At 59.4% G+C, this 13,473-nt stretch overlaps 1 protein-coding gene across 2 annotated transcripts in view; it reads left to right on the forward strand.

The window, feature by feature from the left end:
- The window catches only part of EDAR (ectodysplasin A receptor), a 52,544-nt gene that overhangs the window by 31,763 nt on the left and 7,308 nt on the right, over nt 1–13,473 (forward strand). The window contains exons 2-6 of one of the 2 annotated variants that reach the window (XM_043468661.1): nt 2,399–2,467; nt 3,019–3,141; nt 3,580–3,761; nt 7,497–7,582; nt 13,162–13,248. In XM_043468661.1, coding sequence (XP_043324596.1) covers nt 2,417–2,467; nt 3,019–3,141; nt 3,580–3,761; nt 7,497–7,582; nt 13,162–13,248 — 529 coding nt within the window. In that variant the 5' untranslated portion in view covers nt 2,399–2,416. The remainder of the gene's footprint in view (nt 1–2,398; nt 2,468–3,018; nt 3,142–3,579; nt 3,762–7,496; nt 7,583–13,161; nt 13,249–13,473) is intronic. The other variant, XM_043468662.1, reaches the window with a different exon arrangement.

Below are 13,473 nucleotides of genomic sequence, written 5' to 3' on the forward strand. Positions count from 1 at the left end.
CCCTCTCAAGAGTCTCCAGCCTCGGCCTCTCCCTGACCACCAGTTCCTCATCGTGGGGGTCGCAGGACAGTGGCTCCTGCGGTCTCACTCGTGTCTCCAGTCGTCTGACCTCTGAGGCTGGCAGATGCCTGTGATGCTCACATCCTGGCACAGCCTGCCTGGCAGCATCAGTGAGCCGGAAACCTCTTGGAGTTTCCAGAAAGCCCTCCACCAGGCGGGACAGGACCCCCGGGATGCCCCTGGAGGTGGTTCCTGCCAACAGGATTCACGGCAGCAGCAGCCGGCCCTGGCGGCTGAAGAGCCAGGAGGCTTCCTGAGCGGCTGCCCCCTGCCAACGCTGTCCCCCCCACCCCACCCCGACCCCGACTCAGCCCCTGGACCAGGCTGAGAGGAAGCGCACAACCTCTGGCCTCCAGGAACACCTTCACCCCGGGCCCTGCTCCTGATCTGCTGCTCCCTCAGAGACCAGCACTGCTCTGAAGAGGAGAGCTCGACTGCTTCACGCCCAGCACCCCCTCACCCGAGCAGCCCCCCACACGCTTGACCTACACGTGAGGCCCAGGAGGTTCCCAAGAGGCCCAGCTCCACTCGCGGGGCCCAAGTGTTGCTCGAGCCTTGGTCCTGGCTGACCTTCACAACTTGAGCACGAGCCTCCTGTGTCAGCAGATCCGGGACCTGGGAAGATGGTGCTGCTCCCGAGAAAGCCCTCCTGAACCAAGGAGAGGCCAGGGCTCAGGCCGGTCACCAGGGCACCCACAGCCCCTCCAGGGCACCCGAGGATACTCAGGCCACAAGGCTGCAATCCTGGCCCCGCACATGCCCTCCTTCCTAGGGGGTCACTGTGGATGACAGAAATGCAGCAAAACCACAGGCTCGATTTTGTTTCTTATCCACGCACTGCTCTTCCAGGAGCCCAGACAGCCCTGAGCTACCCCGGCCCTCTGGGTTTATAGGGAAGCCCTCCCAGGCACAGCTATAATTAGAAATCAACTGAGGCAGAAACCCCAGTCTGGTCCTTGGCCAGGCTCCAGGGCTGTTAATTTAGGAAATCCACTCTCCTGACCCCGGCAGGCTGCCCCCGGGGCTGATCCTAAGTTCCGGCCTTTGTGTACACCTTCCCTGCCCACCTGGCAGGCACAGGCCCGCCTCCCCACCCCCCGCCTGCCCCAGCTTGCTCCTTGCTAGAAGGAAACACCCAGGAGTTCACCGCCGGGTGGCTGGCGCTTTCATCTGGCCCCGTCCACTTAGGGTTTTCAACCGTAAACAGAGTTCTGAATGCAGGACTGTGTGTGCGGGGGAGTGAAGAAGGCAGGATTTGTGTCAAGAGATTCCGGAAAACTAGCCCCTCCCCAAAGCCACCTGACACTACTGGGGTGAGAGACAGGCCAACAGGGGTGCCATCCGGAAAGATCTTGGCCCCCAGGGCCCTGTCTCCATCCCCTGTCTTTCCCTGGCGTCCCAGGCAGTGGCGGGGGCGGGGGGCGTCCTCCCCAAACCTTGCAGCCTTTCCTGCTGGTCAGAGTTCACGTGTACGCCCCTGCTTCCTGGAAGGGATAGCTTGCCACAGCCTCCCTCAATATGGGGTCACTCCTGCTCCCCCCGCCCACAACAAAAAGTCACTGTTGAAAAGCCAGTGGCTGTCCCTACAGACCTGCTGTGTGTGTCAGGAACTTTACAGACAAAGCAGGACCCGCTGGGCTGAGGGCCTGGGATAGCGACTGTCAGAACAACGAACAAGCACCAACTCTCATGGTCCCACCTGCTCCTTGTGGAGCCTAGTAGCAGGGGAGGCCCCAGGCTGAGAGGCTGGTGGATTCAGACCCCTCCCTCGGGGACCAGCATCCCACTGGGCGCTTCTCCCAAATGCCTTGCTGAGCATAGTCCTGTGGGTTTAGACAGAAGATCTGGCTGCTCCACCCTCCCCTGACCCCCAACTTTCCCCTACAGTGACTTGTGGCCGCTTTTCTCCTGGGGCCGTGGGGACCCTGCATGGTAGACACGAGGTTCCCAGAATGGGAGCAGGCCCAGAGCATCAGGGCTGCAGCTCAAGCCATCTGCTCTGTGCGGGTGGGGACTGTGGGTTTCCGTGACCAACGATGGTCACCACGGGGACTTGGGTGGGGGTGACCTTGGGGACTTAGGCCAGCTGACCTTGACTCTGAGTCACTGGTTGATTCTGGAAGCTTCTCCTCTACCCCAGCATCAGAACAGGGTGTGCTTTTGTCAGGAATTCAAACCCCGAGTCCAGGTGGGATAGCAGGGGCCCAAGTGTGGCCGCCGGGGTGCAAGGGGCCTGGGCTCAGCTTAAAACCTTCCGGGAGGCCCCTCAGAGTGAATGTGGGGCCGGACAGGGCCTGGGGGCCCGAGCAGCCCCCTGCTGATGAAGTGTGTCTTTCAGGTGACCCCTTGGGACAGGATGGCCTACAGGGGAAGCCGCACAGGGATGGCCTGGCTGCCTGTCCTGCTGGTAAGTGGCCGGGGCGCCCATGCCCCAGGGTATTGCTAGTGGGAGCTCCCATGTGGCCATGTCCTTCACTAGCCATGTCCCTCTCAGCCTGTCTGTGTAGCAGCCATGCCGTGGTCACACGCCACTGCCCCCACCTTCACCCGGCTCTCCAGGGCAAAGCCCTGACCAGCCCCCCGCCAGAGGCGGTCACTGGTCTGAGAGCTCCCCTCACCCAGCTCTATGGTCTGTGTGGTGGTGCACAGCCCAGCGCCCCGGTGCCAAGCTCCACCCTCTAGGCCACCGAACGGGGAAAGTCAAGCCCCGAGCTCCCTGTGAGCTGAGGCACCAGTGACTGGGGGCTGCGGGAAGGGGCCTCCCGGCTTTGAGGGGGAGTCCAGGGAGCTCCCCGTGCAGAGCGTTTGGGATGAGGCCTCTGACAGGCGAGGACTGCCAGGTCATTAGCAGAAGGGGTCCCCCCAGGGTTCCTCCACCACAACCTCCAGGTGCCGACCGGAGACAGTGGGGGTCTCCAAGGGCGAGTGGAGGCCAAAGGAGCCCCTTCCTCGAGGCAGGCGTCCCTAGTGTGCTGGGCCGGCGCGGAGGAGGCCAGCTGTGGCGAGAATGAGTTCTACAACCAGACCACCGGGCTGTGCCACGAGTGTCCGCAGTGCGCGCCGGGGGAGGAGCCCTACCTGGTAAGCCCGGCCCCGGAGCGCGGCCCGCGGGGCGTAGGGAGCAGCCGGAGGACGGGTGTCCCGCCCGCATGGCTGGCCGGGATGGACCGCCCTCCTTTGGGAAGAGCTCTGCACAGACCGCCTGCTAGATGCCGGGAACCTGAATGTGGCTGCGGTGTTTGGGGTCCTGGCGCCGAGTGTGAACGCCCGGGCCGTCAGCCTGGCCGGATGAGTTTATCCTGGCGCCAGAAGGAAGGGCAGCATCGGACCGGTGGGGGCAGCGGGGACCCCGGGCTCAGAGCAGATGGGGGAGGGCTGCAGGTAGGACAGTCCACGCCCCGAGAGAGGAGATCCCGGGAGCAGCCAGTGAGACCGGCGCATAGGAACCTCGGGGTCGGGTGGTGGTCGTCGTGGCAACGCAGCCGCTGACCCACCTGTGTCCCATCCTTTCCTGGCCAGTCCTGCGGCTATGGCACCAGGGACGAGGACTATGGCTGCGTCCCCTGCCCCGCGGAGAAGTTCTCCAAGGGCGGCTACCAGATCTGCCGGCGCCACAAGGACTGCGAGGGTTTCTTCCGCGCCACGGTGCTGACCCCGGGGGACACAGAGCGCGACGCTGAGTGTGGGCCCTGCTTGCCTGGGTGAGCTCCGTGCTGCCCTGCCCATGTCCCCCTCCCGGGCATGGGTCCCACGGGGAGGAGGGTCACACATCTCCAGCACTCGGGGTGGGGACGGGGCAGGGGGATGAGGGTGGAGGGGTCGGGGGGGGGGGTAGGGCACATGTCTCCTGGCGGGGGTCCCACCACCTTCCACCCGCGAGGCAGCCCACCTAGGCTCCATGTCTGTGTCCCTAAGAGGACCTCATCATCATAGCATCTCTGACCATCCAAATCAAGCAGATGTGTTGAATACTTAAAAGGAGACAACACATGTGGAGTGAGGAAAGAAAAACCAAGACATTTTTGGTATTTTTAGTATTCTGGAAAAAAACTGAGGGTGAAAAGCTACTAATATTTGTAGTCAAAGCTATGGTGTTTCCAGTAGTCATGTATGGATGTGAGAGGTAGACCATAAAGAAGGCTGAGCGGCGAAGAATTGATGCTTTTGAACTGTGGTGTTGGAGAAGACTCTTGAGAGTTCTTTGGGCTGCAAGGAGATCAAACCAGTCAATCCTAAAGGAAATCAACCCTGAATATTCACTAGAAGGACTGATGCTGGAGCTCCAATACTTTGGCCACCTAATGGGAAGAGCCAACTCATTGGAAAAGACCCCGATGCTGGAAAATATTGAAGACAGGAGGAGAATGGGGGCGACAGAGGATGAGATGGTTGGATGGCATCACCAACTCAATGGACATGAGTTTGAGCAAACTCAGGGAGATGGTGATGGACAGGGAAGCATGGTGTGCTGTAGTCTAGGGCATCACATGGGGTTGAAAAGAGTGAGACATAACTTAGTGAGCACTGAACAACAATAGAAATATTTGAGACATATGGTTCCTATAATTCCTCCACAATTCTGTTATGTGTCGAAGTCTTCCCATAAAAACCAAAGTACAATTAGCCTGAAAGACCTTCAAGACAGCAGATTTCCCTTGGGAGGTGGAAAATACAGCCCTGAAACCAAGTGACTGCCTCCCTCTGGTGGCCACACAACCTGTGCTACCAAGGGCTGCAGAGAGCAGTGGTGTAGGCTTCCTGGTGGTGATAATGGTAGAGGTGATGGAGGTGGTTATGATGAAGGTGATGATAGCAGTGATCATAGTGATGATGGAGGTAGTCATGGTGATGATGGAAGTGGTGGTGGAGGTGGTCATGGTGATCATGGAGGTGGTGGTGGAGGTGATGATGAAGGTAGTCATGGTGATGATGGAAGTGGTGGTGGAGGTGGTCATGGTGATGATGGAGGTGGTGGTGGAGGTGATGATGAAGGTAGTCATGGTGATGATGGAGGTGGTGATGGCAGTGGTCATGGTGATGATGGAGGAGGTGGTAGAGGTGATGATGGTGGTGGTCATGGAAGCAGCAGCATTTTGAATATTGCACCATATCTTGTAGCCGGCTTGTCACCTGTTATTCACCCTCTCCAAACCACTGTATTGAATTAAGAGGAGATAGAAAAGAAGAATATATCCAAACAAGAGCACTGGGCATTAGTCTATAAGAAAAAGGAAATGCAGAAAGACCCTCCAAGGGAGAAACAAATTGAAAGTGAAAGACCCTTTAACACGAGGAGCTATCTTAAGCTTGCAGAAAATAACCTCAGTTCAGATATGTTCCTAGGGAGCCTCCCATTCCACCACCATCTCTGCTGTTGACTGACCCCACCCCCAGTCTCTCCAGGTTCCTGTCTTTGGTTCAGACCAATTTCTTGAGCTGCAGATTTCTATGTCCAGGTATCTGTGTGACAAGCTCGGACACAGAGGACAAGCCAAACATATTTGTCAAATGGGTGAGAAAAAAAAACAAACCCGTCTTAACAGTGAGCTGTCCACGTGCTTTCGTGTTGAAAAAGGCCATAGAGGAGGCCCAGGGGCAGAGCTCCAGGAGGCCTCCCTGGGTGTCGCCTCCCCCATGACAAGCTCTCACTGACCGCGTCCACTCCCTGCTGGCCTCCTAGGGTGGGGTGAGGTTCATGGTGGCTTCTATCCGCCTGCTCAAGGGAGGGGAAAGGGAGCCTAGGAGCTCCCCCGGGGAAGCAGGTCTTTGGGGAAAAGTTCTGTCCCCGTGGATATGGAGGAAGATTCTAGAGGCCCCATCTGAACCTTAGTCTTGTCTTGAGCTCCTCATCTTAATCAACCTTTGAGGAACAGGAGAAGGAAGAAAGAACTAGGGAAAGACACAGTTTAGACCAGAATGTGGGAAATCTGGGCTTTACAGAAAGACAAAGGGCCCCAGAGCTCTACGTGAGTACCCGGCGTTGGACGTTGGATGGAGGGAAACCTGCTGAAGCTGCTGAACAGGCATTCACACCCCCGCCCGCCCAGGACAGGCCGAGTGAGCTTTGAAAAGAAAAACCCAACAATTGGATGGTTCTGTGCACTGCAGGTACCAGAAACCAGTGAGGGGTCGAATTCAGGCTCAGTTAGAGGATGCCCATGAGGGCTCCCAGAGGAACATGCTGGAACATTGCAAACCTGGTCTTGGGGTCATTCAGCTCGTCACACCGCTGGAGCTGGGCACCGCTCAGAGGACACCCTCCTGGGGGAAGGGCCTCTGAGCCAGAAAGACGGAGGGCAGCTGCAGGGTGGGGAGCAGCCTCACCCAGGAGCTTATATGCGGGAGCCTTGGCCCCGTGGACCCCTCCCGCACCTCCCTGAGGTGCCCAGCACAGGCTGGGGGGAGGGGTCAGGAGCGACCAGCATCGCTTGGAAGCTGTGGGGGGCTGGCCTGGCACCCTGAGCAGGTGTTCCTGCAGGTGGCTCCCCGGGCAGCAGAGCGTGCATGTGAGAGCCTATGTGTAAACCTGCCTGGTGTGGCTCCTCTGGGGGGTGTTCTGAGATCAGCTAATTCCTGTTTACAAGACGCACAGGGTCTGAGGATGAAAGGCTCTGAGGAAGGGCAGGCAGTGATGGTCACAGCAGGATTACTGACGGTCTAGCCCTCGGAGGCTGGAGTCCAGGATCCCGCTCCCCCAGCCTCACCCCCCCGTCACGGGGCCAGGCGCACACGGCTGATAAACAAGAGATTAGAAAACAACCACAGGCAGACCCAGCCGAGGCCAGGGTGTTTTCATCTGGAATCTATGAAGGGATAGCACTGCCAGCAGCTCTTTACTCACCAATATCTCCTGATGTAAACAGCTCGAGTGTTTATGGAACGCGGGCCCAGAGAGGCCGAGCCCTCTGGGGACTGGGAGACCTGAGTGGGCGCAGGCACAGACCTCTGGGAGGGCCCCCGGGGGTGGCAGGGTCACGGCTGGCAGGCTGACATGGCAGGAGGGAGCTTCCTAGGTGTGAAGTCTTGTGGACAGCCATGCCTGAAGGCCTTGACCTTCCGGTAGAGAGACACAGCCCCATCGTGAGCTCACTGGATGCCCTTACCTGAGGAGGAGGCAGGTGACTCTGGTTGTGACCTGGCTGAGTCTCAGGCCATCTGCCCTGACCATGCTAGACAGGGCCAAGGTCTCTGCTGTGGCCACGCCCTCTAGCCAGCCCCACTCCATCCCAGTCAGCAAGTGTCCAGCTCTTCCAGGAGCTCCCAGGGGCTCCTAGACACCCCTGCCCATAACTCCGCCCAGCTGCAGACTGTGCCCTTGTAGGGGGGCATGCCTCCTCCTTGGGGCCCCCACCCCATGCCTGGCTATGATGGTTAGAGAATAAGCCGTGGTCATGCCCGCTCACCTGTCTGCTCTGTCTCCCCCCGCACCTGCACAGCTACTACATGCTGGAAAACAGACCGAGGAACATCTACGGCCTGGTTTGCTACTCCTGCCTGCTGGCACCCCCCAACACCAAGGAATGTGAGTGTCTGCCCCGTCCAGGGTCCTGACTCAGCCCTGACACCTCTCCTGACTTGGGAGCCGCGGGCTGGCTCTGGACCGCGGGGACACAGAGATGCTCCCGAGGGCAGGCGGGTGGGCAGCAGGTCCCTGGGAGCCGGGGAGGATCGGGTGGCAGAACCACCCATCAGACGGGGGCTGACACCAGTTGAGGGACCTCTGGAAGCCTCAGTTTTCTGGGGGTGCTAAAATCTAAACCATTCATTTTGCGATCCGGGCAAACACCCACAATGCCAAGGTGTTTTGGTGAGAACTGCAAAGTGCTCGGCACTGGTAAGTTCTCACACATGTCGTTTCAACCAGCCGAGGCCAAGGGAAGCCTGCAGAGGACCACAGGGAATGGGACGTAAACACCGAGGCCATCTGTTTGGCCTCACCTCTGGCTGCTTCCTTCCCACCCTAACTCTGGTTTGATGTTCGTGGGTCCTATTTAGGAGGAAGGTCTGGGGACCCCCTGCTTCAGAGAAGGTGGCGGATGGCCTCCTGGCTCTGTGGTCGGGAGACACAGACGAGGTGGGACAGGTGGAAGACAAGATGACTGGGAGGGAAGGAGGAGGCTGGTCAGCACCAGGACCCCCCCCCCCCACACCCGGGAGTTCCAGGGTCCACATTGGGGCCCTGCCCTCCTGGTTCTCCATGAGACCCTGCCCTCCCCATCTTCTCACAATATCTTGTCAAGAAGACAAGACTTCTAGGAGGGCCTGCTTCCTAAAAGCACCAGGAGGAAGGGAGAAGAGCGAGAGGAGACAGTGGTGCCTTTCCGGCCTTGAGGTCCGCTGGGAGAGATGTTCCGGGCAGCAGAGCTGCGGGCAGCGGGGGCTGTGAGGCAGGACTGACGCCTGCATGGAAGGCATTTCCCTCCCTCCCACAGTCCTTAAGCAGATGAACCTGGCAAGGACAGTTTGTAGGTCTTTAAAGCTGAGCTTTCCCACCCAGCCAGATGCTAATTAATTCATAAATTAGAGGAGGCCCAGGTTTCCCTGGTGGCTCAGTGGTGTAGAACCCGCCTGCCAATGCAGGAGACACAAAAGATGCGAGTTCGATCCCTAGGTCAGGAAGATCCCCTGGAGGAGGGTATGGCAACCCACTCGAGTATTCTTGCCTGGGAAATCCCACGGACAGAGGAGCCTGGTGGGCTGCCATCCATGGTGTCACAAAGAGTTGGACAGACTAAGCAACTGAACACACAGAGGCCCGGGGCTGCCCGCAGGACATGGGGCGGCCGGCTTCGATCCTGGCCCAGGGAGCTCTGGGATGCAATCCTGTCCTGGAAAACACTGGACACCCCTACCCACTAATGATGGAATGTGGGGTTCATGCAGCTCCTCCCCATGGAACTTCATCTAAAAGGTCACGGGGCCTGTGTCCTTATTCAGGCCAGACGGTGCTAGCCGCCCGCAGCCAGAGAGCTCTCAGACTGGGAGGAGCCCCCTTCTCTCCTCCAACATGAGGCCCATTGTGTGGAGGAAGAAGCAGAGTCCCTGGCCCCCAGCCCATAATTAACAGCTTATCTAAAGAGCAGCCCCAGCCAGGCCCCCGGGAGCTCACAGGATCTGGTCCTGAAGGAGCCCAGTAAGGAAGTGAGGCTGAGTCTAGGAACCTGGAGTCCCGCTGGACAACCTTGGAAGTCACTTGACCTGTTTGTCCATCTGGGAAATGGGGCGATGCATTCAGCGAAGCTTCACAGGCCGATGTGGGGAGTGGAGACTGCTTGAGTCATGGTCTCCAGGATGGGCTTCGCCCCTGGGGTCTGCCCCTCCCTCTGCACTCACCTTCCATCCTGGGCTCCTGCTCAAGGGTCAGCAGGCAGGCCTGAAAGGCCGACTGTGACCAATTGACCAGCTGCCGGGAGGCCCACTCTAGGAAAACCAGGGGTCAGTCAGGTCTCTGGGCCCTAGAGCTGCCCTCCTAGGCCCAATGTCAGGGGTCCCGAGACCCTCTGCCTCCCGCCTGGATGCTGCCTCTGGTTGGATGTGATCACCTTGGCTGCCCCCCAAGAAGTCAGCCCCCCAACACCCCAGGTTGCTGACAGTGGACCCTACAGATCACATGAGAGAGCATGGTATGGACCCCACATCTCGGGGCTGGAGCGGCCAGGCCCTGAGAAGATGTCCTGAGGCCGGAGCCCTGGGCTGCTCCCCATTCCTGGTGTGCCGTGACCATTGGAGAAGTGCAGAGTGGGACCTCGTGACAGCGTCCACTCCTGGGGAGATCCTTGACTGGGCACAGCTTCCTCATCCACCTGCCCGTCCAGTGTTGTGGGCAAGAAGGTGCCCGAGGAGCCCGGGTCAGGGCAAGTTCACCGCCTGACGGCCTGTGTGCAGAATAGACAAGGCAGCAGGCACCTTCCTCTCCAGCCGGGGTCAAGGAGGAGCTGTTCCAGGGAAGGAGGCCTGGAGCCAAGTCCAGGAGCACCAGCCAGTCCATCCTCACGCCCCCTAGTGGTACCATGAGGAGGTGACGCCTTGGCCCCCGCAGCCGGCTGAATTCCTGCTGTTTCTGAGACTGAGTTTCTCCGCCAGTTGTGCACATCTACCACTGGCTCCTGTCAACGCGCATAGCAGCAGATCCCGGGGCCCGAGATGCATCCCCTGTGAGCAGCTAGGCCCTGACGGCTCTGCTATTGCCTCAGCCTCTGCACCAGGGCCACCCTGTATGAATCCACAAATTGTCCTTAAAAATCCAAGCTGTTACTTACATGGAGGAGCCCGGGCTGGACTCCATTGCTCACAGCCCATGAAGGTTAACAAGTTAACAGACCAGGGACCCCAGTGACTCCTGCGTCCAGCCCTGTGCCTGGTGCTCAAAGACCCCGGAGGACAGCGGACAACAACTCACTGCCCCCCACCCCACCCTACCCCCACCCCCCATTCCCCCAGCCAGCTCCTGAGTCATCGCTGCCAAGTAGAACTTGCTCTGTTTGCCGACAGACCTTGTCTGGGCTCTCCGGCCTCGCCCACCCCTATTACAATATGCCTCTCTTTGCTCCTTCAGAGCTGGGCTCTAAGAGGAAGCCTTGTGGACGGGGGACAGACCCGGCAACCACTCAACACCTAGGGACATTCTCACCTCAGCATCCAGCCCAGGAGACACATGCTGGATGGATCGAAACCTCCCAACACCGAAGACCCATGCTGGTGCCCAGTGAGCCCTCACGGGGCTGCCCAGGGCCCAGCGGGGCTGTCCTGAGGGCTCAGCCCACAGAGGTGCCCCCCTCTGCCACACAGCACCCTCCACTGTCAGATGTGCTCAGAGCGGGCCTTGTGTCTGATCCCCTGGGGTCTGCGAGGAGCTCAGGGCTGCGCAGACAACGCCAGCTGGAAGCCCCTGGGGAACCACAAATCGGGGCAGAGGCCCAGCTGCCACCTGATGGGGTGCAGGCGCCCGAGGGTGCAGGGATGTGTCACTGTGTGCCAGCCCTGCCCGTCGGGGCAAAGGCGTTTCGTAAGCCTGGCCGCTGGCAGCTTGGGCTGTCTCTAGACCACAGGCCCGGGCGTGTCTGTGTCCCCAACCCTGTCACCGCCCCATGGGCAAGCCCAGCCGAGAGGGACAGGAACAGACAGAGAAGGCAGACACCCACACACAGAGCCCACGGGCGTTTGTCTTCCTGAGATGTGGCTTCTGCTGCCTCAAGTCCCTCAAACACGCAGGTCGGCCTGGTTCCCAGGGAAGTCTGTCTTTAAGAGGAAACTGGCTGGTGCTTGAAGCTGCCCTGTGAGAGAAGGCAGAATCAATTCAGTCCCGCTTAAATCTCATTTCAATTATGAGATGCATCGTAAACTGGGGGGTGGGGTTGGAGAAGGGCTGAGGGAGGTCCTTCTGGGCTCTGGACACACGTGGGAGCCCAGGAGAGGAGGAAAGACTGCCCGGTGTCCCTCCCCACACCGCCCCTGCCACCAGCTGTCCCCTCACTGCAGCCCTTACACGGGCTCCGGGCGGTCCTGGCAGGTCCGCGCCCCAGGCTCCGGGGATGTGAAGGGCCGCCATGGCCCCCGTGCCCTCAGCCCCGCCCTCTTGTCAGGAGTGCTGAGACTCACCCAAAGGCCTGCCCTCCGCAGGCAGGCAGCGTGGGGAACGGGCCTCCCCGCTGTGTGTGGAGAGCTGGGGGCAGCCCCGACAGTGATGGAGGGCAAAGGGCAAAGGCCAGGAGCTCAGAGGGTGAAGGGGCTGGGCTGTAGGAGCTGAAATCTCCAGCCAAAACACCTCTGGTCTGGACATCAGACCAGCTGGCAGCATTCCAAGGATGAGCAAGGCCACCCTGGTGGGGGGAGCGTGGCTGGGGGGACTGTGTGCCCCCACCCTCAGCAAGGCCATCCTGGTGTGGGGGAGCATCTGCCAGACCATGCCCCGCCCTACCCCCTCAATGCTCTCCAGGCAGGGTTCATTTTATAACTAACAGAAGCACGGTCACTTGGGGGCAGTCCCAGCCTGCCATCCTTCCTGGCCTCCGCCCTCTGGTATCTGTAGTTTCCTGCTGACTTTAAAAGGCGAGAAGGTCAGTTCCCGGTCTGCTTGCTGGACATGGACAGACGTGTGGACGATTCAGCTGGGAGTCCCCCCGCCACCATCCCTGGAGCTGTGATGTAGAAATTTGCTCTCCCCAGAGGCCCCACGGGGCACTGTCCAGGTCCAGGTCCCACAAGGCAGGGAGGGCCAGCCTTGGACGTGGGGCTCACTGTCCCCACTCAGGCAAGCCCGTGGCATGAATGTCCCCAGACCCAGAGAGAAAAGCAAGACAGGAGGAAACATGAGAACAAGTCCCTTCTTGTGTGTGTGTGCGCTAGGTCACTTCAGTCATGTACGACTCTTCACAACCCCATGGATAGTAAACAAAATGAGATCCTCTCTACTAACCCCAAACCTCAAATCCTGCCTAAGAAAGGCCCACCGTCGGGCGACTTGATAGGACAGCCTGCCTGTGGCTCAACTGACCACAGAACCAGATTCCGAGTCATCCTTGCTGGGAGACACCTCTTACGATGGAGCCGAGTTTATGAATCACGGTTAAAGGGAAGGAAACCTCATCTCTGTTCTAACACCGTTTGGTCACAACTGTTTTAGAAACTTGTCAAAGGAAAATCCTGGAGAAAAATGCATCAAAATGTCAACTCTAAACCTCAAGGCTGTGGGTGAACCTTTTGCTTCACTCATGTTCTGATGTTTTCCGTATGTTTTATCATGAGTGTGTATTAAAAGTATTAACAGTCCATCCCTGTTTGATCAATGGAAGGAACCGCTCTGGTGTCCCCCCAAACTCACGTGTGCACCTGCCCTCACCTGCTCATGGGGACCAAGTCTGAATCTTGGACCGAGCAGGTGTGACCCCATGTGTTCAGTGTAAGGAGCAAGGACCCGGAGAGGTTAGGGGCTCTCGGGGATGAAGGTGCCCCTGGCCCAGCCCTTTCCTCATGAGGATCTTCCTCACGAGGACTCTGGATCCCTGGGGCCGGGGCTCCCCCTGCAGCCCGTGCTCCGTCTCTGAGGCTGAGGCGATGGGGGTCTCTTGAGGGACCCACGATCGGTCACCACTGTCCCTGCAGGTGTGGGAGCCGCCTCAGGTGTTTCCGCCAACTTCCCCCGCACGCCTGGCAGCAGCACCCTGTCCCCGCCCCAGCTCGCCCACAAAGGTAAGGGGGGGCGCAGGTACCGGCCCCAGCAGGAGATGGGGGTGAGGGGAGACAGGCGACTAGCAGGATGGGAACTCCCACCTCCCTCACGTCCCTCACGTGACAACCACGCTGGGAGTTAGTGATTTCTCTGTGAGAGGGGACCGGTCCCTCCATGGATGGTGGGGTCACAGGGACCACGTTGGTGATCCGGGCACGCAAGGTGGGGGCCAGAGGGAGGTCAGC

This window comes from Cervus canadensis, chromosome 5 (assembly GCF_019320065.1).
Source record: "Cervus canadensis isolate Bull #8, Minnesota chromosome 5, ASM1932006v1, whole genome shotgun sequence".
In the NCBI taxonomy this organism is placed as follows: domain Eukaryota; kingdom Metazoa; phylum Chordata; class Mammalia; order Artiodactyla; family Cervidae; genus Cervus; species Cervus canadensis.